This window comes from Bacillus rossius, chromosome 14 (assembly GCF_032445375.1).
Source record: "Bacillus rossius redtenbacheri isolate Brsri chromosome 14, Brsri_v3, whole genome shotgun sequence".
NCBI classification, from domain to species: domain Eukaryota; kingdom Metazoa; phylum Arthropoda; class Insecta; order Phasmatodea; family Bacillidae; genus Bacillus; species Bacillus rossius.
The window spans coordinates 12318743-12345977 of record NC_086341.1 but is presented as its reverse complement, the minus strand read 5'-3'; the positions used below and the strand labels follow the sequence as shown (position 1 = coordinate 12345977).

The 27235-nt window shown below is 41.0% G+C and overlaps 1 protein-coding gene across 8 annotated transcripts in view; it reads left to right on the top strand.

Annotated features, from left to right (window-relative positions):
- Window positions 1-27235, top strand: part of LOC134539163 (serine/threonine-protein kinase MARK2) — a 282821-nt gene that overhangs the window by 159938 nt on the left and 95648 nt on the right. For 5 of the 8 annotated variants that reach the window (XM_063380927.1, XM_063380930.1, XM_063380928.1 and 2 more), the window contains exon 3: window positions 14690-15322. The exons of 2 other annotated variants lie outside the window; for them this stretch is intronic. In XM_063380927.1, coding sequence (XP_063236997.1) covers window positions 14816-15322 — 507 coding nt within the window. In that variant the 5' untranslated portion in view covers window positions 14690-14815. Of the gene's footprint in view, window positions 1-14347; window positions 14433-14689; window positions 15323-27235 lie in introns of those variants that run through there. One more of the 8 variants, XM_063380929.1, reaches the window with a different exon arrangement.

The window sequence follows — 27235 nt, the reverse complement described above, 5'->3', positions numbered from 1 at the left end:
TACCTTTTTCAATGCTATAGTAATTGGCGAGCAATCAATACAAAGTAATGTTGGAAAAATTCTAATCAAGCATTGTCACGAAAAGATAAAGCTCTCCCTCGGGCGAATATTAGCTACACTATTACATTCAATTGTAATAGCTCATTTATCATTTGTTAGTTTTCCAGAGGATAACGATAAGTGAAGAAAAATAGGATAACTTGATCATTAATATGCAGTATGAGTTGGCTCCATTTCATTTAGCTCTCTTTGACGAAGCTGGGATACGCAAAACCAAGAAAGCAACCCTGTACATGTTTTATGTAACGAGGGAGAATTTGGACTTGGAGAACCCTGACTTTGTTCTTAATGGTGGATTCTTACTACACAGTCATATAGCCGATAAGAGGTACTGATTCCTCTATTTGCCCAAAATATGTCAATTACATTATCATTTCCTATTTATCATGACTGTTGATGTGACGTTCCGTGCAGACCACTGAACAATTGAAACACAAAATCATAAACATCGGATTGAATTTGAGCACAAAATATACTTTGACTGGGCTAGAAGTCTATAACACCTCGTGTTTAAATGCGTACCTAATTTTTAGAATCTCAATGTAAGTGTCTTCCAGGTGAATTTTTTTTCTGGATACATAATAAAATATTTTTGAATTTAAATTGTTCATAACTTAAGTAATAACGGTAGAATTCAAAGTATTTTAAACAGTTTTATCTACTTAAAAAAAGTACGGAGGTGGTTGTGTGGACCAATGTTTACCACGTTTTTGTTTTTATTTTTGTATAAAACAAAAGTTCGAACTTATGTTTTTCTTACACTAATCCACTTAAAAAGTATGTTCTCTGGTAAATAAACGCAAAATTTTTCACATGACGTTTTTTGACAGCGATCATTAAGCTACTAACATCTTAATATTGTAAAGTAATAAACAAAAAAATACTAATGCAGCTGCAGTCTATCTACTCACAAATAAATAATAATTTAGTTATTTCTTAAGCACATTTTGCAATCTATCTTAAAATTTTGTTGAAACGCTTGCCAAACAAATTCATTTTATGACAGACGACGTGGGTAATACTTGGCTAAAACTTTGCGTTTATTAAAATTTACATCGAAAATTAACTAGCGTTCACTCGGTTTTAGTCAAAATGATGAAATTAAAAATATGTGGTTGCTGTAATATAATTAGTTTTTTAAAGTAATTAAAACGTGGATATTTTAAATATAATAGAAAAGAATTCTTTACTAATTCATATTAAATAATTAGGACTTTCCTCGCATACTTGCGTCAACTTTTTTTTACACAGTATATAACTGATAAATAATGTAAAACAAAATTGGCAAGTTATAATTCACAACTTCCCTGTCATTATTTTTAACTGGAAAACGGAACATTGATGTGCCTTGTGAACCGATCCTCGTATTCTGACAACCCGTGTACGCACATTTATTACCCTTCAGCATGTCTGAAATTATAAAATTATCAATGCGAAATAAAGTTAAAATAAGTAGGTATTTAACTTTTAAATTAAATCATATTTTAAAATCAACACGGACTGAAGGCCTGAACCAAAGTTCTTAGGAGCTAATTTTCACGTTACTAGGGTACACAATCCCTCGATACAGTGATCCCAGTAACTGTCTTCTCCCGGGGTTTCGTGGCTCTCAAAGGCAGTGGTAAGGAATACTTATCGTCAAGGTCGCCGAACGGTGCTGATACCAGCTTCCCGTATATGGGAGGGTGACTGGCTGGTTAACCTAGTACGCCCTAAGACCGCTAGGGGCGTGCGCTGTCGATACCCAGCGATTGAAGCGATCGCAGCGGCGGAGCTTGGAACTACAACAATTCTTCTGCGAAACTGGACAGAAAATTTAACCTGGGCTCGCGACTTCTATACATTATATATATTCAATGATGGAAGACATAGGTTGCGTAACTGATAGCCGAACTGATAATTGGGCGGTGATAACGCCCATGGACTTTTAATGCTGTGATCTCACTTTTCGGCGACTATCGAGGACAATTTCTGTTCGCAGGAACCCCGTGGGTTTCGACCACGATGAACATAACTATGGAAGTTTGAATTTTATAATTTATTGGAAATTGCCTTAAAATGTTCCTTTGGACGTGAGTCCGACTGCAAAAAAAGTTGACCTCTAATAGAAGTTACTGAGTTTTTTTCCGTGATCTATTACGGCAAAAATATTCTGAATCATGTTGTAATATCGGTAAAATATCGGCGAATTGATTTTTTTTATTAGCTGTGCCATGAAATAGTGTTGTTTCGTAACAGTGACTTGTCGTGTCTTTGCAATAACCTTTAAATTTATGTATATTTGAAGAAAAAAAGGTTTGCATTCGTATTTTTTGTCTGGGCGAAGTGGAACATTTATTAATAGTTTCCAGTCCCATCATTATATTAAATATATATTTAAAAAAAACTACACGAAACTACGAGAAGAGCAATTTTAAAACGTTTGGGATGTGGTTAAGTTACCGATTCAAGAGTTACGATGTCGCTGCTCGTGTAAAGGGCCCAACACACGACCATTCCAGTTCCCAGTTCTGACGGCTTTAGTCCGAACTGACAGTTTGGACCGACCTTGAAGCCTTCACAGCACACGATCAGTATTGTGGTTGCTGTTACTGTTGGATGTATCGTTTCATTGATTGTAGACTCTGGAGGAAACTTTGGATGTTGCAATTGCAGTTGCACTTTGTCAGAAAAAAGTGATATATATATATATATATATATATATATATATATATATATATATATAGCCAACAAAGTAACCAAAAATAAATGTTTGCCACGACACTCAACTGATGGACTGACGGTTTGGACTGGCGAGATGATGTTCACACACACGGCAGCAGTTCGGACTGAGTGCTATCGAGTCCACATTCCGATCTGATGGGAAGCCTTCAGTTCGTCAGTCCGTCAGTTCCGACTGATGAGTCCGAACTGTCAGTGTGTATGGGGAGGGAGGGGGGGGGGGCGCTTAAGACTGACTCAAGCGTAGGACTGGCTAGCCGCGCGTGAGGGAAAGGCTGTTGATTCGCACAGGGACACTCGATAAAGCCCTTCTGCTTCTTGTCTAGTTATCGAACAACTTATATCAAAGATCTGGGTGCCGATGACCAAATATTCATTCGTATACGTATCGTCGTCCTATACGCGCGCGCGCGCGCGCGTGTGTGTGTATAAAATATATGGAACTGTTGGTATCTTTGACCACTTATCGCACTGTTTGTTCTCGTACTAGATCCAACTTTCGCACATGGACATCAAATTAATGACTATTGTACAGGTTACAAAATGGTCGATTGTGCAAACTGTTACAAATACGTAATTATTAAAACCACACAAATAAATAACTAAATAAATAAACGCGCGATGTTTTATTTCTCAACAAATGGCATAAACACTGTTGTTTCGATCTACTGATTTATACTACTAGAACTATTTAATTAAATATTATGAATAATGAGAATACTAGCGACAACAATTCTTGGTTAAAATAAAGTGTATTTTGTTAATGTGTGGGTGAATTAAATATTAAATTATTAGCAAAAGAAGTACGTAGCATAAATGTAGTTAATTCTTTCGCAGAGCGCTTTTTACTTCAGTCGCTACTTTCATACGCGAACAATACAATGTGCTGCACTTCTATGCAGCAGCACAGTTCGTGTTGTGTATGAAAATAAGTCAGTTCGTGTGCGAATGTTGGACAGGGGTATTTTTTTTTCAGCATATGTTTAGATTTTTTTTCTTCTCTGGGGCTGGAGTCTTCGTCGTACGAAGGCTGTCCGAATCCAGAATTTCCTCAATTTTTGCTCAAGTGAGCGCAATTCGGTTTTTCGTGCCTATGTTTGTCCAGGTGGCGGTCGAGGGCGCTATTTTTAAACGCTCTTTCGCCGGGTGATCGATATCGGAGGCGGCCGGCTGGAGGCTAGCGTGCGACATAAATCATTCAGATCTCCGCACAACCTTGACCTTCAAGCACAGGTCTGTCGGGTGCCGCCGAGCAAAATACAAGAGCGAAGTGCTATCACGACTTGATGTAAGCTTTTGTACATACGCCATAGCTAAGCACATGTATGTCTGCAGAAGAAAACCACAAAAAACCCAAAAGACAAAAACACAAATTAAGCAACAAATTGCTGTTGTCAACAGGATATAAACATTTGTTTTTTTTTATGTTTTTTGGGATTTTTTGTAGTTTTCTTCTACAGACATACATGTGCTTAGCAATGACGTATGTCCAAAAGCTTACATAAAGTCATGCACTCCCATTGCACAAATCTTTCAAAGATAATATGCTTATCACGAGTCTGCTCAGTAGCTTGCTCTTCGTAGCTATAATCCAGTGCACAAAAAAAAAAGCTTCAAGAGACGTTTCGGAAGGATACATAATAAATTAAATAGACACTCAGGAAAATGCCTTAACTCACAGCAATTTGGGAAAATGAACTCAATAAGTATGGATTTTGTTTCCTGACCTAACTAATTCTAAGTGTGCTGGGTTGGGAGGGGTCCGGGTTAGGGAGGTAAGGTGCGTCTCAGGCCGAAGCCTATACGCCTTATCATGCGAGGGTTTCAGCCACGCAGGAAAGGGTAGCATGCGTCGTGGGCTTTAATCGAAGATTGGCCAGCCGTGGCAGCGATTGATACCATGACTAACTCCCGTATCTTAAACTCTATAGACTGTAACTAGTTAAGGTGGGGCCCAGATAAAACCTTGCGTAGACGCAGGGTAAACCCTGGGCTCAGTCATGCGGGTTGCAATGTGGCATGCATTAAAGAGTGCAGATTAGCTGGGCTGGGCGGAACAAGTTTCTGCCATGCGTTGTTTGGGTGCTTTGGCATGGCCCCCACAAGGGTGGGGGCTGGGTGGACCCCTGGGTCCAGGGCCCGGGCCTGGAGGGGCCCTGTTTATTTTCAAATGTTTTAACTATCATAATTTTTTACAAACTAGACAAACATATTGAATATTTTATAAATAAAGCTTAGTTTGGACTTATAAAATAGTAACCATAACTATACCATGCATTTTCAGGTTAAATAACATTCTAAAAGGAGTGTAGGTAAGAAATAACCATGCAATTATAATGTAGCACGTGACTGTAAAATGGCGCAGGGGAGGGGGTCGTCTCCGATCCTGGGTCCAGGGCCCGTAATCTAATGTGGGGGCCATGGTGCTTGGACACTTAGTCCGCCTCTGGATTTGGCATGATCCCTGGTGGCAGGCGACTGTAAGCTTTCGTCACATATCCGGCTGCCAGTTAGCTCCGGAAACTTACGAACAACGAATGCAATTTTTGGGTACTAAAATTTAAATTGACTTCATTTATATTTCCCGAGGCTGTCAACACGTGTAAATAATGAATTCGTCGCGTGCTGCATTGGGCCAGAAAGGATGGAGCAGCAGGTCGCCCGTCGCAAGCAAAAAGCTGTCTGCATTTAGCGAGATTATCAAAAACCGTCATCGATAAACCCTAGCCCCGGCGCCTACGCAGCATTCAGCTGTCGAGTTCGAGGTAAGAGCTAGCCAATTAATCAACTTACACTGTGTTAGTGACTGCCAGCATAATTAATTACCTGTTTGTAAGAAAAACAGGGGACGTTCCGAAAGAGCAGATGGTACAAAACAAAACATTCGCCATAAGAATCCACACCCGTTGCTGGTCCGACGACGGAAGTAGCGTTAGCGTGAAGGACTGACGCGTGCGCAGACCGCCGAAGAAGAGAAAGAGTAGCAGCAGACCGAGGTCATTCCGAGTACAAATCACGATGGTGGGACAGGCGGTTTACTGACAACGTGGTCGCCGGCACGTCACTTCCAAAACAGCGCAGAGATGGAGCAAGCTTTGGGATAATTCCTTGAGTCGCAGGGCACCGAGTTTCACCAGAGAGTGGTTTCTTCAAACCAACTGCACGCTACGACAGATGTCTCAAATCTCGAGGGGGGCGACGGTTTGGTAAAATTAGTGCAAGGCCATGATGCCATTGGTGTATATATGGTTTTGCAATATAGTTTCCTCACGAAGAAAACAATTCCGTTACTTACTCTCGGAACATCCCTGGTGTGTAACGGCCTTGGCAAGGGATTGGGGGGGGGGGGGGTGTCCACTCCCTCGCGCCTGGCGTGTGCTGGACGGAGGGCGATCGGCGCGGCCAAGAATAGCGACTGCGCTGCTAAAGTTAGCCCCCGTCCGCCGGCCCCCGCAGGTAGGCCCGTGCGGCGGCGGCCTTGCCTCTAGGCCCGCCTTGCGCTCGTTCCAGCCTTTGAATATATATATACTGTATAGAAGTCGCGAGTGGATAGGATTTACTCTTACGTTTTTTCAGGAGCGTATGATGAGCAGCTTGGGAACTTCGCCGCTGCAGTGCGCTGCCGTAACGCCCTGTATCGTCTTAGGTTTTTATTTGCACGTTAGAGCGCAGCACTGTCGCCCGCTGTCATTCCCCCGCACCCCCCACCCAACATTCACTGCAGCTCAAGGTCGTTCAACGGGAGTTTGTGCGTCACAAAACTGTAGGGATGAGAGGTGGGGTAGAAGGTGGGTGGAGGACAACGCATGTTTGAGGGAGGGTGGGGAAGGGGTGTTTGAAGATTTCGACACTTGTCCGCTAGGGACCACCACAAGTCGATGCCCTAGAGATGGTGGCGATTGCGGCGGTGAAATAACCAACTACCTCAAACCGTATTAGAAATTTTAACCTGGGCCCCTGAACCTGCATCTAGCCAACGTGAATCTCATGGGCCATTTTCGCAGTGTCTTTTGGATTCCGAAGCATCCACATCAACAGCCACATCGGCAATTTGCTGTCTCACCGAAAGACATTAAACCCATACCTATAGCTCAGAGGAAGGTTGAAACCAGAAATAACAGGAGACGTGGCAAAACTGTGATACTCACAAGCTCCCCTTTTAAAAATGAACTAGGCCTAATTGCTGCACAAAGTAAGACATCTGCGCATAGTTCTATTGCTAATCCCAAAACAGTAAAAAGAAAACTGAATTCATCTAGAGACAGGTCACATGTTAATGAGTCTACAGCTCGCAAAGACCACAGTACTAAATAAATGCAGTAAAATATCCGTAATGACTCAGGACAACTCTGAAACATCTGATGAAGAGGAAACAAATGCAGCATGTCTCTTCTGCTATTACTTGTATTCAAACTCCAAATCAGAAGGGTGGATTAAGTGTGTTATGTGCGATGAATGGGCACACGAACAGTGTGAAGGTATGGACAGTGATGATGTTGGTCCTTACACTTGTGATTATTGCCAATGATAGAATATTGTTTTTGGTATAAATGTGATGTATAACTTGCACTGATACTCAGAGTGTCTGTGATTTCAGGCATTTTGAAAAATGAGATCCTCAGAAACTGATAATGATGACATTTGACTTACTTATTGTGCTATTTGTTAATGTATCATAGTAAACTGTAATATACATGCAAGTCATAAATCATATGTAATAACGTTGTCAACCCTTTTTATTAAATATGTCTCATTTTGTATCTAAATACCTGCACTAATATGTTCGACATTGATGTACCCCCGTTTTATCCGACCGGTATGATAAAACAGGGTACTTAGCAACATGAAAGAAAAATATTAATGCTTTATTTCACATTGCTTGGATCCGACTCTTCATATGCACAATATCAGTAGGGATATATATAGTGTTTCCTTGCAAAAAATGGATACTCAGGTATAATTACCAGCCACTTAATGAGCATAAACACTAAGTACCCCGTTTTAGCCAACTCTCCCCTATAACTCGAAAACTAAGCATTTCTTTGAAATATTTTTTTATTCACAGCCGTGATTAATTGACCTACCGTATCAACTGTTCTCGGCTTGGCGTTGAGTTATTTATTGTACATACTGTGTATGTGTGTGTTTGTGTGTGTGTGTGTGTTTGTGTGTGTGTAGGTGTGTGTGTGTGTGTGTAGCAGTTCTTGGTATGGTATCCATCTCGTTATATTTGTGGGAAGCTTAACAAAATTCTGGTGTTCCAACTTATATGGGCTCTTTTGAAGCAACTTGAACGGGGACGCACCACAACGCCGAACGTACAATAACCCCGAAAACCATAACGCCGAATGCCAATTTGACTACAACGCCGACAGCTAGAAAACTGCTGTGTACCACAACGCCGAAATAAAATACATTAACGCCGAAAAATGTCATTGCAGGACTGCCACAAAGGTTAGGTTAGGCTAGCCTAGGTTAGGCTATGTTGTAGTATTTCGGCGTTAAGATACATTTAAGAAACGCACACAAATTCATTCAGTTTTTCATTTTGCTCCTGTGGCCCCCTCCCCGCAGCAACATTTTTCGGCGTTATTGTATTTCGGCGTTGTGGTACACAGCAGTTTTCTAGCTGTCGGCGTTGCGGTCAATTTGGCATTCGGCGTTGTGGTAACGACCCAACTTGAACAATGGGAAGGAACGCTGGTTTTAAATTTCAGTCTTTGACGACCCCTCGGCAATGCCTTCTGGCGGGTTCTCGCAACACCTGGAGGACGCGCAAGGTCGCCGTAATCACAGTGGTTGAGAAGCCTCGCCGATGTCTCCCCTCCCTCCTCCATTCCTTCCTCCCTTCCTTCCTTTTGTTTCGACTCGCATCGTCTCGAGGTCGTTGCTGCGCCACGCAAGTGTCCAGCCAGGAAGAAACACCAGCCCGCTGGGCTGAACTCACCACAAGTGAACAGTCTGCGAGTGAGTTGAAGTGAAGAATAATGCAAGTTGTCCACCAGAAAGTCACCAGAAAGAAACAATGTTGAAAGAGTGGTAATGAATTTCTCGATAAAGTTTCTAAATGAACAGTACTGTAGTAACTGTGTTAAAAAACCACAAAACTTTATACTTCCAGATATCTTTTGCTGACTTTTTTTTTTTTTTTTTTTAAGTGTAACATCTTAGCTCTGGATGTACGAATTTGGAGTAATTTCGTGAATGGAACGGAAATGTGTAACCTGTGGCGGATCGTGCGAACCAAAATTCAAAGAGCCGAAGATAAAAGTTTATAGTATTAACTGTTAAATAAATTTCAACACGATGATGGGCTGTATTAAAAATTAAAAAAAAAAAAAAAATCAAATCAGGTCCGAAGCCGGGGTTAAGCATTTTTTCCAAGTCTTTTTCGCTTTTAATCGTAGTCCTTTTCATTATATAGTTTAAAATTTTGGTCTGCGAATCGAACGATTCTATAGTCGACGTAGCTGCTGCGGCAACGAATTCTAGCGGCGGGTGCGGAAACTACGTGTGATTCGCGTCAGGAAATGTATTTGGAAAAAAAAAAAAATTGGTGGCTATCACGCTCGACATTATTTTAAAGAATGTTACGTTGAATGTCGTGTCCGAGTTTCGTATTATAAGTGTATTTGCAACATGAGAACACATGAATTAGCTCTTTACTGAGGTTACATGTTACACGTCTCTGGTGAGTTCTGAATAACTCACTCCCATGTTTTTGTTTTGATGCCTCGCTTCATTTTATAGTTACGCATTTAATATAAATAGTTATAGACGGTCCAATTAAATCATCTAATGAGAAATTATTAAAATATTTTAGTTTTCTGAAACAAAACTCTACAAATTCGTGGTAATAGTATATTTATTTCGTTATTTTTGCTTGTTATACATACGTACAGATAAAACCTCTTTGTATAAAAATAATATGAAAGGTTCTGCAAACGATCTTAGATTGGTTCACCGAGTATTTATAGACACACTGTTGTATTATTTGTGCAGATGTGTGGACTTCCTGTGATAACATATGGATTACTGCTATTAAGTTGATGTGTACTTATCAACTATGGGTTATCTGGATAGTTGTATTGTTCCAGTTAGCAAATATAGGACACTGAAGTCCAAACACTGGAAAAACATTTTCGCTGAGAATTTTTTTTTATATCACCTCATTTCAGTGTATAAATAGAGGTTGGCACAGTGCAGTATTTCGGAAAAGGGGGCAAAGGTAAATTTTTTTTTAAACGTTTGATATCACAAAACATAAAAAAAGTAATCTAGACGTATTGCCTTCGTAAAATCAATGCTAATACGTCAATGACATACGCATTATGAATGATTAATTTCAGCTGTAGTGGAATTATCAAGTAAATGTCATATGAATATAAATGTTTTTTTTTTTATTTCACAGCAAAAGAACTGCTTTGAAATGTTAAGTTAGTTTGAAAGAACTCCCATTAATTTTTTTCCTCCAGATTTACAAACTAAGCGTGTATCATTACAAAGGGTTCACACATCATTAAAGACCGAAAGAGAGGAGGAAAGGGGTGGGTTTCCAGGCCCTTGTTTATCCCCTCTTTGGATTTACCAAATATAGGTCTGTAATTTAGATGTAATTTAGAAAACTAGCGACCTGCCCCGTCTTTACACGAATGCGATTTACTCATGCGATTTATTCTAAGATATTAATTTAAGTTATATGCTGTAAAGAGCAATTCTAAATCTTAATTTATTGCCTAATGTAACTTATATGTTAAATAAATAATTCCTTTGTTCGAGTGTCGGGCGATCGTAAGACGTGTACGTTTCTGAATTTAAGTTTACTGTATAAACATTGTAAAAATGCTTAGCACAAAGTTTCATAAAAAATTTTGCTATAGTTGATTTCCTAAACAATAACTTCATTTTGACTACAATTCACAAGAATATTGGTTATCACTGTGTGTATAATCACGAGTTATTTAGTTGTTTGAACTGTGACATTCAATGAAATAAAAACGATCTAAACTAATTTTTATTCGCCAAGTCGCGCATTTGTATGTTCATTTTTTGAAGATTTTTTAATAAAATATAAGTTATAAATGTCTTCGTTAGCAAAAAAAAAATGAACAAAAGATCTAAGTGTGAATCTTTTCTCGCTATACGCCCTCTCTTTTAACTACTTTCCTTCCCAGCCTCTTTCTCCCAACTCTGATCAGTCTCCGACCACATGGTACATCAAAGGAAAAATGAAAGTTTACTTTTTTTTCTGCCTTGAGGTTTTATCTTGAAAACTATTTTTTTTACCAAGATATTCTCCAGCAGAGCGTGAGATGTGGCTTATGGCATTCGTCAACACGATGCGATGCTAGGAACGTGCCGTCCTATTCGCCGCTGGTTTTTGGCCAGTCTCCTGGCAACTGTGCGCCCGTGGATGGTCGTTTTGGGCTAGTCTCAGCACTACTGTCCGCTCGCGTAAGTATAGCGCTTTACAGCTGGCGTCAACGTTTTCGTTTTCGAATTCCCCCCTTCCGTCGTCAACCGCGCGGAATTCGAACCAAGCGTAGCCAGTCCTGCGTACTCCCCGTGCGAAATTCGAACTAAACGTGGCCAGTCCTGCGTACTCCCCGTGCGAAATTCGAACTAAGCGAAGCCAGCCCTGCGTACTCCCCGTGCGAAAATCGAACTAAACGTGGCCAGTCCTACGTACTCCCCGTACGAAATTCGAACTAAACGTGGCCAGTCCTGCGTACTCCCCGTACGAAATTCGAACTAAACGTAGCCTGTCTTAATTTCCCCCCCCCCCCCACCCCTGATTGACTACGAATTGCGACTAATTGTTTCTTGTTTTAAGTGTCTATATCACACGCCTTGTTAATGATTTCATTTTCACGTCGTTACTATTATTTAAGGGCTTTTTATGTAAATTTTAACACGTTACATCCCTTGCGATGAATATATTTGTGACGGAACAACGAACTAAACAGAGGTATCGTGTTAAAGTTATCACTTAGTCCTTAAATAATAGTAGTGACGAGAAAAAAAAATCATCACTGCGTTCCGAGAACGAGGTTTTCCGGACGGTAAAACGTTAGGTAAATTTTAATCTTATTCATGTCTGGACCACTGGATTTCTGTAGGTTTGTAATGCAGAATCAAGTGCTCCGTGTCAATTATTTATTTAAGATTTATTTGATTAATTTTTATGTACATTTAATTAATGAACAATTTAGACAAAATATGCCAAACAGGGCCATCGAGAGAAAACAAGGAACTCCTATTATCTTATGTGCAATTTTTCAAATCTCGCATTTTAAACAAAAAACATCACTGTGACCTTACCTATATATGTGACATGTGCATTCCCCATTACTTGTTAGGTTTCCTATGAATTCTATTAACTGTAGGGAAAAAAGTTCCTTATCACGTATGTTGGACGTAACGAACAATTGTGATACAGCAATGAATTTCGTTTGTAAGTTAAATACGAAGGGAATATTTTCCACAAGATGTGACGTTTCTTGCCGCCAGGATTTTTCGACGTCGAAAATTAAAACGGCAAGCATCCTGTTACCACAGGATCATACCGGCAGGATTAAGGGATGGATGTGTTCTTTCTTTGCGAACAACTTCAGTGACGTTTGCCCGCTCGTGTGGAATAGGCCAGTCGTGACTGGGAGCTGCTCTTTGTGTGAGTGGCATGTTAGCACTATACAAAAGTTGTGCGTCAGACTTCAAACAGTGGCGTGGACCCATCACGCGCATGCGCTTCGCCGTGCACAAGTTTCTTCCATCTTTTGTTTATGTATTTATTTTTCCTTCGCGCAGTCATATCCCGAGGAGTGATGATTTCACTTTCACGTACTTGAGAGGATATTTAACAATACACATCGAATGCATACCAATAAACCCAGGCGGTGGCCACGTTCTGTATCGTTACATGGTAGCGGGCGAAACGTTTTTTTCTTCCACATCATAACCTGTGCCATGTTGGTTAGCCACTCACAACTGCTTGAAGTGTAGTTTTAGCACCGATGAAACAGTTTTAAATGACGATTTTCTTTTGGAAGTGATTGTTTGACGACGAAAATTCCAATTCATGCGTACTAACCTTTGTCACAAGTGTTAAAAAAGCACCATTTTCTCAATGTTTTGGGCGTCACAATATGGCGATGGCGGGGTAAAACTACTTGACGTGAATCACACGTCGTTTCCGCACCCGCCATAGAATTTGTTGCCGGAGCAGCTATCGACTATAGAATCGTTCGATTTTCAGAGCGAAATGTTAAACTATATAATGAAACGGCTCTGATAAAAACTAAAAAGACTTGAAATAAATACTTAACTCCTTCTTAGGAACTGATTTTCGACAAGGAATATTATTAAAGTACTGCCGATCTTGTTGAAATTCATGAAACAGTTAATACTATAAAGTTTCCCTTTAGCTTTGTGAATATTGTTACGCGCCATCCGCCTCGGATGGTAGTTACACACTTCTGTTTCATGCGACTTCCGTTCTATCACGAAATTACTCCCACCAAATACTGTATGCCGAGAGCTAAGATGTTGCACATCAAAAAAATAAGTATCAAATGAGTTGTCGGATCTTAAGGGCGCCGTCTGGTCGGGGTGTGTGTGTGTCAGTGAGGCGGGATGATAAGTGCTACGCTCGCTGGTATTTCTAGCGCGGTAGAGCCTCTAAGCGCAAGGCTGTGCACTGGCGCGCAGTCTTCTCGAGCGATGACCATAACATCATATGGCGGAGAAATGAAGGTTAAGGTGTATGTAAGTCCCTTATACTGCTTTAAAGAATCTTTACCGGTTGTTCTACGCCTAAAATTTATTCCGAAAACACGCCTTTTAACAATTTTTTACTCTTCTAGACACACAGTTTAAAAATTAAATCCTACATCAAAAGTACTTTGGCCCTCAGCGAATTCTTAAATGCTTTTTCGTAAACAGACCCCACTCGGATATATTGAGTGGTTTTGAAATCGCGTTGTTTTATCCTGAAGCTCCGCGCACCGTGGGTGTGTGTGTGTGTGTGCCCGAGTGGGCGGGCGGGCCTTACACGCTTCACGCCATTTTCTCCCGCGGGTATCGATTTTGAAAAACCGATTGTTGTAAAGTCGAATTCGGCCGCGCCACCTGTGCGAAACCGCACGGTTCGGCGGAGTCGCCGCGCCTTAGCGATCGCCTTGTAAGGACAGCTGAGGCAGCGCCGACTTCTTGGGCAGCGCCGTCAAGGCCGGGCAGGTCTGAAGGTGTGTTCGCGCGCTTGGAGCGGGGAGCGGGGGATGGAGAAAGCTGTACCGGGCCGCGAGAAAGAGAGGGAGGGGAGAAGCAGGCAGTTCTTTCGAATGACGCGGCGTCCACGCCGCCTTTTTTTTTTTTGCGGTCTCTTTAACGTCTGGAGAGTTGGTGTGCCTGGGGAGACCCGTCGCGCCGGGTAATTTCGTGCGGAGCTGTCGCGTTATAATCTCCCCCGCCTCCATCATCGACAGGTGGTATCGTCGGCAAACAGGATAAAGTTCCTCCAGGAGATAAGGCGCCTCGCCCCAGCCGGCGCGGGCCAGTCCGACGCCGGCTGAGATGGCGCGCGGTCGCGGAGCGCCACGTCGACTCTCCCCTTCCCGTCGGCGGCGCGGTGAGTCAACCCGTCTCCCGTCGCGGTGAGTAACAAGATGGCGGGCGCGCGAGGCGGTCGGGCCGCGGGACTCTCGTGACGGGTCCGTGCTTTGTTTCTCTGTGTGTGTGCGTCCTGTATCGCCTTGTGTGTTGTTGTGTCCTGTCTTCTTGTCACCGCTTGGCTTGTGTTACTCTTGGGGGAGTCACCGTGCGCGGGGTTTTTGCTTTCGGCGGGTGGATGATGCTTCCTCGCCTCTGGCCGGCTCAAGCAGCGCGGGATTTCTGTTCTGTTGGCCCGCAGACCAAGTGATCGCCGCGCCCAGCGAGTGTGCTGAAAGGACTCTTCCGGGCGCCCGGCTGCTTTTTCGGAGCGTGGGACCGTTGGCCGCGGAGTGAAAGTCCCGAGTGAGCGCAGTGCGCGGTTGCGATGTCGGCGCTGCAGAAGCTGAAAGAGCGCAGGCGCGAGGCGGCGGAGCAGGCGCACCCGCCGCCGCCGCCGCCGCAGCTCCGCCTCCCGTGGGGGCGGGACAAGCTGCCTCTGTGCCGCCCCGCGCCCGGCGAGGAGAGGCCAGAGGCCCGCGAGGAGGTGGACCACCTGAAGATCATATCGAAGCAGCTGGAGATCCTGGAGCAAGGACAGCTGCAGCTGCAGCCGCTGCACCTGGACGTGGACGAAGACGACCAGCCCATCGTCCTGCGGCGGCCGGCGGCGGACGCGGCGGGCGCTCCCCCCAGCCGCCGGTCGTCGGACGTGCGCGCCGACAGCGGCACGCCGCCCCTGCAGCGAGGCGCGCCGGCGCGCAGCAGCGTGGGCGCAGAGCTGCCGCCCGCCCCCGGCCAGGGGCGGCGCACCTGGGGGCGGGCGCAGCGCCGCGCGCCCTCGCCCTCGCCCTCGCCGGCGCTCGCCTCGCCTCGCGCCCGCAAGCCCGTCGAGGTACGTCACAGACGCCGCTCGGGTGTCGTCCAGGTTCGCACTCTGTTCTTCTATGCCCCACACACTGTGCGCAGGGGTTCAGGGGGAAAAAACAACGCGATTTCCAAAACTACTCGAGATATCCAAGTGTGGGGGTCTGTTTACGAACAGCTTTTTTTTTTTTTTTTTTAAGAATTCCGCTGTTGGCCGAAAAGTATACTTTTGATTTCGGATTAAGTTTTTGAACTGTATTTTTTTTTACAAGAGTCATAATTGCCAAAACGGTGTGTGTTCGGGGTAATTACAGTCGCCGCCGAGGAGTTTCTCTGTTCTTCTAGGGCTTCAGGGGAAAACAACGCGATTTCCAAAACTACTGAAGCTACCCAAGTGTAGGGTCTGTTTACGAACAGCTTTTTTTTAAGAATTCTCTGTTGGCCGAAAAGTAATTTTTGATTTCGGATTACGTTTTTGAACTGTTTTTTTTTTTTACAAGAGTTAAAATCGGCAAAGGCGTGTCTTCGGGGTAATTTTTAGGCGTAAAACAACCGGTTCTTGCATTACACCTTTACCATCGTATCTTAACGGTCACCGCTCAGATTTCACAGTTGTCCTGTAAACGACGAGAAGACTGCGCGCCAGTTCAGAGGCGACACCGCGCTTGAAACACCAGCGTGCGTCGCACTTATCATTCCGCCTCACACACATACACCCTGATAGACGGGCCCCTTAAATCTCTTAATAGCGTAGCAATATAAAATTTTATTGTTTATATGCAATATTGGCTTTACTGCTAAGGTCCGTGCGTTGGATTTTAAAATGCGTCGTTGGTGTGGGGGGTGGGTGATAATGTAAACGTCTAATACTACTATTCCATCCACGTGTGAAAATTGTATTTTCATGTTAAAGATATCCCTGATCCTGATATCACCGCCCTACTTGATACTAGTGGCAACTTGACCATGTGGTTCTCCAGAGATCCTTAGCAATACAGCGCAACCGAGGTTGTTTTCAAAAAAGCAGGAATTTTTAATGTCAAGGCAAAGAATGTTTTACACTTAGTGAATATTTTTCAATATTATTTGACTTTATTTTCTTCCTAAATTCGGTTACATTTGTACACCCGAGCGGATCTTCTCGGGTTCCGGGTACAGACACAGTAATTTGGGTACGAGTACCCGAATATGGGTACGTCTGGCAACATTGGCGATGGTTCTGCCGTTATCAGTAATATCACGTCGAGCTGTACCACTGTGGACGCACCTGTTCTTAGGCATTGTATGCGTAGTTTTCTCAAATGTCTAACACTACGTAAAACCACGATTTTTAAAAACAGCTTGAAAATTGTAGAATTTAGTTCTTGGGATAATTGTTTTGTTACGTAGCCGCCAGTCTCAAAAGACGTATTTAAGAAGGTTCATATCTTACCTCCTCGAATTTCACTTTTTTTTTTTGCTTCGACTTACATTTGGAGTAATCCAATTTATGCAATGTGAAGCATACATTCTGTGTGTTTCTAATATTGTTTACGTAGTCACGTCTGCTACTAAGTGGTCCGCCTAGTCAGGGGTGTATTTTTGTCGGTGAGGCGGGATGATTTGTGACGCTCGCTGGTGCTTTTAGCGCGTTGGCTTCTCGTCGTGCATACGGCAGCTATGACATTTGAGCGGTAACCATAACATTATATGGCGGAGAATTAAATATAGAGGTGTAATGCAAGTCCCTTTGAGTGTTTTAAAGAATCCAACGGATGTTTTCACGATTAAACACTACTCTGGATGCGAAGCGTTTCGAAACCCTTTTCACTTTCCTGAAAACACAGTTCATAAACGAAAATACGGAAACAGAACCAGTCATTCGCCCTCGAGGTATTCTTGAATTCTTTTAGTAAAGAATACACCACTCGGGGATGTCTAGAGCAGTTTTTTTTTTAATGGCGTGGCATATGTTCCCCAGGCAGGCGAGGGGTCTTAATGGCGTAATATTTCACGCGGGCCATTTCAGTAGCTGTAACGGCAACGGACATGACTTCTACAAGTGTCGTCAACTGTTTCTTGTGGTTTTTTTTTTCGTGGGTGTAATTTCGTGATAAAAATTATTCTTCCCCCCCCCCCCCCCCTGCCGGACCGTTTTTAAACATTGTTGGTGTGTTGATTTGGTTTGGACGAACCCGGAAGTGACCTTGTTTCCGAGACGCGAGGGCTCGAGGTGTTCGGAGGTCGGCCTTCGATGAGCACAGCGACCTTGTCCCGGATTCGGATTTATTTTCCCAAGGAACTAACCACATTTAACTGCACCGTCAGACAACCAGGGAAGCCTTCTTTTCACAGACGAGAGAGCCAAAACCCGAAGTTCCCCCAAGTTCATGCTTCCCCTCCCCCCCCCCCCCCCGTATCTTTAATGTAGCTATCCTAACCAAATCAACCGTCCACAATGTTTTAAAGTATTTATAATGTAGCTAACCTAACCTAATTGACCATTAGTATCCTTTTATCAACACTGCCATATTTATTTACAATGAACAACAACAAAAAAAAACCGAAGATGCGCGATCGGACGTTTGGCTCTCTCGTCTGTGAAAAGAAGGCTTCCCACCAGGTACACGGGCCTCTTTTTAAGTCTCTCTTCCCCCCCCCCCCCCCCTTTCCCGCATCATATACACACACACGGTGTGCAGAGCTTCTGGTGAAACCACGCGATTTGGCAACAGCGCTAGATTATTATCAGGGTGAGGTCAGTTTTTGCAAAAGCGTTTATGAATGTGCTGAGGGCGGATGTGTAGTCCTGTTTCTCTATTCCGTAATTAAATTTTTATTTTTAGGAGAGTGAGAATGGCTTAACGAGTGTTTTCATATTTATTTTTTTTAGAAACAACTGAAACAACTTGAAACAACCGGTACAGGATTTTTTTAAAAAAAGCACTCCTTTATCTCATATCTCTGCCATATGATGTCACAGATGTCCTATGCACGACGAGAAGACTGCGCGCCAGTCCACAGCCTTGTGCTTAGAGGCGATGCCGCGCTGAGAGCACCAGCGAGCGTCGCACTTATCAACCAGCCTCACGCAAATAACTATGCTGAGAAGGGATCTAACGCCTCTTCGCATCTACGCGCCTGCATAGGACTTTAAGCGGTGGCCCTGCCTTTTTTACGGTGGAATATTAAAGACAGAGCCTCCCTCACGGTCCTATGCCATTTACCATACTACTTATAGGATGATTCATACCTAAAAAGTATTGGAAATCACCCCTTTTTAACATTTTTCAGACGTTAAAAACGAAACCATGAAACGAAACTTGTATCGGAAAGTGCTATGGTCTTTATTGCTATTTGTAATCTGACTTTTCTAAATCTTGTAAATAGCTTCATGAGGGGTTAATATCCCAAATTATTTTGCTTCCATAATTACGTGATTTGTTCATTATTTTAAATAAATTCATAAGTATAACTATTGTAAATGGTTTATAAAGTGGTATTATAAATTTAATACGTGTTTTATTTAATTTTTAGTAACTTTTTGGTTAACTCAAGCGTGAAATAAGAGCATATAATATACAGTTTTATATTAATCGTTTGTGTTGTAGCTTTTGAGATGTTTTACTTGATTTTTTATCATTCATAAATTAAAAAAAAAGTTTTTCAATAATCCTACAAACCCAAGTTTTTAAGAATTTTGGGAAATTGTAATTTTTATTGATTTATGAATGATGTACAAAAAGTTAAGTAATACACGGCAAAGGCTACACACAAACAATTCATTTATTAAAATTGTATACAAGAATATTACTTGCTATTAGCGCAGGGTGTCATAAAAATTGGCGTTATGTTTCTAAAATTGTAAAAAAAATACTTTATAAACAACGATAGTTATATTATAAATTTATTAAAATAATGAGCAAAAACGCGAAATTGTGGAAGCAAAATTATTTAGGTTTTACCCCATATCACCCGGTGCTCTGCACGCAAAGCATTTCAAATGTCTAGTATTTTTACTTAGGAAAATCTATACAAATATTACATTATATAAGCTTTTTTTTTGTTGCCAGATGCTAAATGTTATGTTTTAGGTACTTGTAAGAAATAATTGAACCTTTTGTCTTACTAATCGTGCCATTAGGTGTTCATTTTATGGGTTTCCACATCTTGGTAACGCATACAAACTATCTTCTGTAATTTGGTTTAAAAAATATCTTTTTTAAAAACAAACTAAAAAAAAATGATACTTCGCCATTGCGAACGAAGATTATTACACCCGGTACACTTAAATAAACTGCATTTACTTAGTTATCAAACATTCGTTAGTTTAAACTTTCAGAGTTCTCTCTCTTTTTTTTTTTTTTAAATAGTTGAACGATAGTTGTTTCTTTTCTTTTGGTTTACAACTTTCTCCTACCTATATGACAACATAGCCCTTGCCTCCATACATGCGCCACTATAGTGCAAACGAACTGGATAATGTACTTCTACTCGTCGTCTGAGCAGCGCTGTGGTGGTGGTAGTTGCTACCTTCTAATTGGTACTTCGTCACATCCCGAACTACGTCGTCGTCTGTCACAGTTCGTTTGTCGCTGACGGCTGGCCTTTAATGCTCCCATGAGCATTGCCGCTAATTGCGACTGCCGCAGTTTAGTAATTTTTTTTTTTTTTTTCGTTTCCGGCCCATTTACCGTCATTAATTTCCGCTGCTCACCGTCGTTGCAAAGATCAAGCCAACCCTCTTCACAATTAATAATTTATTTTTGCATTTTTATTATAAGCTAAAATTAATAATGTAACAGACAATATGATTATAACACAAACACTTTTGTTTTAAACGTAAGGAAATTATCATTTAGATCTAGTACAATAGTAAATCTACTTAATGGCATTTATATATCTAGTGTAATATGTTCTACGTAAAAAGGGCTCATAACATGCAATGTAAAACTATTTTATATATTATTAAATATAATATTTATCAACATATAATAAGATTATTTAGTATAAGAAACCTGTGTTATCCATTGCTTGAGATACCGTACAATTGGTAACAAACATTACAATATTTAAATACACAGTGAAATTTTAAAATCCATTTTTCTCAGAACACACACATAGCCAAAGTGTCCTTTTTACGTAGACCGCCTCAATTATAAACGCTTGTCTTATGGATTTTTCTGTAGGTGCTGGAAGTTTACAGTATTTTCAGGGTTTTCACGGAAAATTTGTATTGGTTCATGGATAGTAATTTGGGGGAAATGTCATGCTCTGCCATCACACATACTGTGATGGCATTTTTTAAACTGTGTTTTAGGGCTTAATCATGCTCATTATAAAAATTGCACGTGCACGGTTCTGTTTGAATTTTCAAGTAGTAAAGAAAGGGGAGAGAGATTTGCCAGCTAAGGGGATGTTCTTTATTCTTTCAAAAAATTGACAAAAAAAATACCATGTAAGTGTTTAATAAAAATAGTTATGGTAGTTTGCAATTTCTATCGTGGAAAGACGGGGAAATTTTATTTCAGATTTGTGTGGACACTTTGATTTAGTTTAATCATTTATTAAATGTGAATACAGGTTGGATTATTTGTGTTTGGCGGTATGGTGTGTGTTTTAGATCTATTGTTCCTTTCTTAACTGGACAGACTACACGTTAGACCTGATCCACGCCGTTCGAGTGATCACAACACTCGCTTCCCACCAAGTGTACAGAGCTTCAGCAAAAACCACTCAAAACTGCTCAACACGTCAGAGCGGTGTCTGAGTTGTGTTTCCGTATTTCGTTTTTAAGTTTTTTTTTTTTTTTTTTTTTTTAGAAGAGTGAAAATCACTAAAACGAGATGTTTTCAGAAATAATTTTTTAGGTTTGAAACTGCCGGTGGCAAATCTTATAAAATACTCGAAACCTTTAGTGCTCGCTGGTGCTTCTATAGCGAGCGCGGTGTCGCTTCTGAACTGGCGCGCAGTCTTCTCGTCATGCGCAGGACAGCTGTGAGAGAACCATAACATAATATTATCTTTGAAAGATTTGTGCAATGAGAGTGCATGGCTTGATGTAAGATTTTGGACATACGCCATTGCTTAGCACATGTATGTCTGTAGAAAAAACTACAAAAAAACATAAATGACAAAAAACACAAATTAAGAAAAAAATTGCTGTTGTCAGGATTTAACGCCACACAATACTCCACAACAGGAATATGGTCAACAAACAAAGAAAAACAAAGAAAAATGAACTAACAGAACGAAAAAACCCCCACAAATGCTGACAGCACAAAAATACCGAACCCAAAAAATTCAGCACAACAGTTGAAACGAGACAAAAACACAGCAAAACGAAAAGACGAAACAAACACAATAGAAAAAAAAAACCCACAAATGATGACAGCACAAAAATATTTAACCCAAAAAAATTCAGCACAACAGTCAAAACGAGACAAAAACACGACCAAACGAAAAGACGAAACAAACACAACAGTTTTCTAAAACAGAATCAAGCGACGTTTCGGGAACTGCTATCTGCTCCCGTCCTCAGGCAGAGACGCACATGGTACAGAAACACAGGTGCGACTGCAGACATACATGTGCTAAGCAATGGCGTATGTCCAAAAGCTTACATAAAGTCCTTTATTGTCAAGAATATGTATCGTGTGTTTTTTGACTAAAAATTACTCTATAAAAACACGCGTTTTAAACCATTTTCACCCTCCTAAAAGTACAGTTAAAAAAAAAAACTAAATACGGATGCAGAACCACTTATTAAAACCTTTTTACTAGCTTCGCTGGTAGCTAACGAACTGTGTAAACAAATCTTGAAGTCCAATTTAACCTACTTATAATGGTCGTATATGCAATCCGGAGGTGGATAGTGAAACCCCATTTTGGTCCGTTACTGACAGAAGCGCGTATTTTAGAACTATATTTTATGTTCCTTTTTTTTTTTTTGTGTGTAACTGATAAAAGCGTTTGTTTTAATATAATAATTGTATTCGCCCTCAGCGCATCGTTGAATGATTTTCTAAAGCGGACAGTTTTGAAATGGCGTGGTTGTAGCCATGGGCGTCGCAAGGATATATTTTTTGGAGGGGACTTCAATTGATTTAGTTGTTGAGGAATATCTATCCCCTGGAGAAAAAAACCAAGGGGTCAGGGGGTCCTCCCCCGGGAAAATTTGGGATTTGAAGGTGCAAAAAGGTGGTTTTTAGGCATTTTTCTTTCCTAAATTTTCTAATTATAGTTGGTTGCAATATATCATTTATTTTTTTATAAAAAAAATTTCAGAGAACACATTTGTAAAAACACAGTTAACATATCTGCTGGTGCTATATCCACACAAAATCATTAATTTAAACATCAGGAGAAACTACGAAACTACGAAACTAAATATATTATTGGAGGGGACGAAATTGAAGACTTCTATTATTGGGGGGGATGTGTTCCACCCGTCCCGCCCGGTTGCGACGCCCATGGTTGTAGCTGTGTGTGGATCACTCGTGCAGCTAGCAGGGCCGTGTTGTCTGCACACACGGCTCACGGCTCGGGGCGGCCTTATCTGCTGACGCCGCGCCTTGTCTTATCAGCGGAGCGTGTCCCCGCAGGCAAGGTCGCCCTAGATAGTGGCGCCCCCCCGTTCGCGGTGTCCACGTCTCGCGGTCTCGGGTTGCGGCCACGTCTATAGAGTCCGTCACGCTTAGTTCGCGGTGATGAAGTACTCGGGTACGGGGTATATGTGGTGGCAGTCGCTCCGTGAACGGAACGGAAACGTGTACCTACGTGTGCTGCGTGTGGCGCTAACTAAAGTTCACAAAGCCAAGTAGTTTATAATAGTTCCTCCGGGTACTGGGTTCTGCGCGAGGAGCCGATCCGCCATCTTGGATTATGACGTCACGGCGGTAATCTTGGATGACGTCATCGCGGCCATTTTGTTTTCTCGAACATTCCGCCATTTTAAATTATGATGTCACCATTGCAATTTCCGTCATGGCCGCCATCTTGAAAATCTTTATCTGATTTTAAAAAAATTAAAAATTTATAAAATACGAAGTAATCAAATTTTTATTAAAAATATTTTTAAAAAAATGTTGCCCAGAACCCAGTGCCGGGAGGAAGTATTACATACTACTCCAGATGTAAACTATTTAGTGAACTCTAAAAAAATGGACAGTAAATAAAATTGTCAAAAACCGGGGTTTAGCATCCCCCCCCTTTCCCCCCCCCCCCAAGTCTTATTCGCTTTTATCGGAGCCGCTTCATTACGTAGTTTTAAGATTTAACCCAGCTGAACGAATGATTCAAGTATTCGACGTAGCTGCGCCGGCAGCGAATTCTAGCGGCGGGTACGGAAACTTCGTCAGATTCGCGTCCAGAAATGTAGCTGAAAAAACAATTTTCGGATATTTCGATTTCGTGTCTTAATTTATTATAAGTGTATTTGCAACATGAAACACGTGTACTTGCTTGTTACCCGAGATTAGATTTTACACATCACTGGCGAGTACTGAAATACTGGATCAGGTTTTTTTAAACAAAATTACATAAAGTGTCAATTTTTTTAAATTTTAATTCTCGAGGTTTTTAAGACTATAAAATAGAGTATATTGACAGTATCATTGCCATTGTAGTAATTCTGAACACACTAATTCAATACTAAAAGCCAATTATTTAATTAGAAAAACTAATTGTAGCAGCCATCACTATTAATTACAGACATGCAATTAAATTATATATTCGACTAGATCCAACATGTTAATACTAAATAGTATTAAAAAAAGTTTGTTGACAAATGCATTTGAACCCAAGATGGCAACTTTCGGTTCTGTCTCCTTATAAGTAAAGATTCAACATGAAGATGCAATATGTCTAAAATGAACACAGTCACAGTCCTCATTTAGCGTAACGAATCATTTGATCATTTAGCTATCCAGTGGTGTAATTAAATTTTGGATGGAGATGATAGATATGTAGCTGCAACACCAAACTGTATCCCCCGATTTTGTTATTCTTTTTTTTATTATTGCCTCCCACGATGGGAGCAATTTTAAAGACGTATTCACGTCAAAAAAAACTTAATGTCTTGGAAGTCAGTGTACTGGAATTGATTACGCCAGAGGTGTTCATTGAACCACGCCACATATATCAGAGCTGGGGACCCAGGTCGTCTTTCCTTCCTAGAAGAAACGTACGTACGTCAGCAGTGTAGGATGTCCGGTCGGGAAGGAGGGGGGGGGGGGGCGGAATGCACAAATTTGACACGGATCGCCGAACCTTATAAAGGGAAGGAAACCAATTAAGAGGGTCGGCGTTACCTTGAGCCGACCCGATAGAGACACGGGTCTAATCATCATCATCATCATCGACAAAGGTGGGCGAAAACATCGGTCGTTACCGATCCTGCCTCCGCACTTCTGAAATATTAAAAAAAAAAATTGGTTATCTTTAAAGTCGGTTTACGGACGATAGTTTAACGTGACAACGTCATAACAAAACATTGATGAAATGATTGCATACTTTTATGAATAAAATTGAATCATTTTTATTTTAACAATAAAATAATAAATACTTGAAATTATACTAATCAGATTCATTTTCTTACGTAAATTTGACGTAGAAATTATTTCATATTACACATTTATAAACAAAGTTTTAAGTTTTGACTTCTGTAGGTGCGGCGCAAGATTACAATGAGCGTAACGGGACACAGCGTAATGGAACAATGTGCGTAACGGGACACTTTTTCGTGCGTGCAGCCGGCGTTCATCGATTTATTAGACGTCACGTCAAAACTCCCGCAACATTCGCCGAAACTTGACGTGAGAAAACGTTTGAAGACGTCAATCTTGAATAAGATTGGAGCAGTTCGAACGTTACTATGGAGTAATTTCCCTCTGATTTGCGGTAGTTGTTTTCATATTTTGAGTGCTTGGTATACGCCGCACGGCGCATTTACGTTTATATGTACCACTTCTTTTTAATATGCTATTATATAATTGAATACAGGGTTCATACGCCTCCTTAATATCCTTAAGAAGCCCTTAATTTTCTTCAATTTAATAAGGGCCTTTGAAAGTCCTTCAGTTTTAATAATTATTAATAACGCCTTAATAAATATCGATAGCGTGAAAGTAATGAATAAAGGCAGGTATTTTAATGTTTCTTTCTCACTTGGCAGAAAAAGTTTTGCGCATGCCCAGTACAATTGGTGAATTTCGTGCCATTTGATGATATTTTATAATTTAAAAAAATTGTGTTCGTTTTAAGCTTTGTTTTGCATACCACCTGTAAACTAAAGCATGTTTTGGTTTTACTCTGTTACTGTTAACTTATTGTAAATGTAATTTTATGATCAAATTAAATGTTTGTACTTGTGTTAGATTTGTGTGTGTGGGTAAAAAAAAAAGGGGGGGGGGTTGAATCTGTAAGAATGGAACCAAACAACTTTATTTATGTGCACTAATTATTTAACGTTTTTAGCCTCACGCGCCGAGTTGGTCATTTAATTTACTATTACTACTGTTAATTAATCGATTTTCCTATAAGTTTATTCCTATAGCTCTCTGGCACTGTTAAAGGTCACGCAAGTGATGGTCATTAGAAACACTTCGTGGGTTTTTACAGCTATTAGGTCATAATTTGAACTACGTTTGCGTGAGAGCCATCATGAAAATTCACAGGTATAACCATCAAAAATTAGTAACGACAAGAAAATGAAACAGTAAATTAATAAATAGGGCGTGCTAAACAGAGCCTTATGACGTTTTGTGCTTCGAGCTCTTAAAAGTAATCCCTAAATTATTTTTTGTTACGAAATGTGCTAAAATGTATGAGTTAAATAAACATTTTTTTTAAAGTGGTATAAAAATATGGCATCAGGGCGCAAATATATAATTTTCTCTTGTTGGGTTTGGAAAGGGGGGGGGGGTCCGTTTTGTATTTACCTAACACGTCATCTTTGAATACGGTGCTTGTATATTTATACTTCCAATCGTTTTGGAAAAAAAAAATCAAATTTTACAATTTACGTTATGTTTACTAGGTGAAGATAGCAGAGCAACATGTTTTCGCACAATGAAGTTCAAAATCGCTGGATGGTCTAAGACTATTTGCATGCAATAAATAACCTGAAACCATTATAACATTCACAATGTTTGCCTTGATATATATGTTGGGCGTTATTATTACTATTTCACCTCTGCTGTTTCACAGTTACGATTTTGCAAACGCAGTCAGGGATTTTTTAATTTCCCCTTTCCTCCGGGATCTACGTTAATGTACGGCTGACTTAAGCAGGACTCACAATCGTCCGTCCGTCCGTCCGTCCGTCCGTCCGTCAATCACGTGACCTACAGCCAATCAGATGGCCCAGAAAATTCCATCCGCCCGTCCGTCAAAATCTTACCAAACTTTAATTTTCGACGGACGGATGAAATATCCTCCCAAAATGTTAGCAAGACAACCTATTCCCGGCAACCTTTGCCATCTAAAAATGTTTTTAAGCATATTTGTATTTTTAGCTGCTTCTATTAAACATTATTAACGTACGTTTGACCATATTTTTAGCTCAATATTATTAGGTTAGAAACTGCCGGTAGAAAATCTTATAAAATACTCGAAACCTTTTGTGCTCGTTGGTGCTTGAAATTATTTCAATAAATATCCGAGCAGCAAAAAAAGAAAGGAATTTAATGAATTATTAAGTGTCTATAACTTTCGTGATCGTCAATATACAGTATAGATATTTCCCAGTATTTCAGATTTATAGTCTGTTGGAAGCTTTAAAACGAGAAAGTGCGGGTCATTGTGAATCGCTCGGCTCGTTCACGGACGAGACGGATCACTGCGAGACACGGGAAGCGCCGCGTGGCTTTGGCCACCCCTGGCGCTGCTGTCCCCGCCGCCGCCAGGACGTGACGACACTGTAATGGCGGCGCTTTTATGTTTGTGCGCCCTTGCGTCGTGT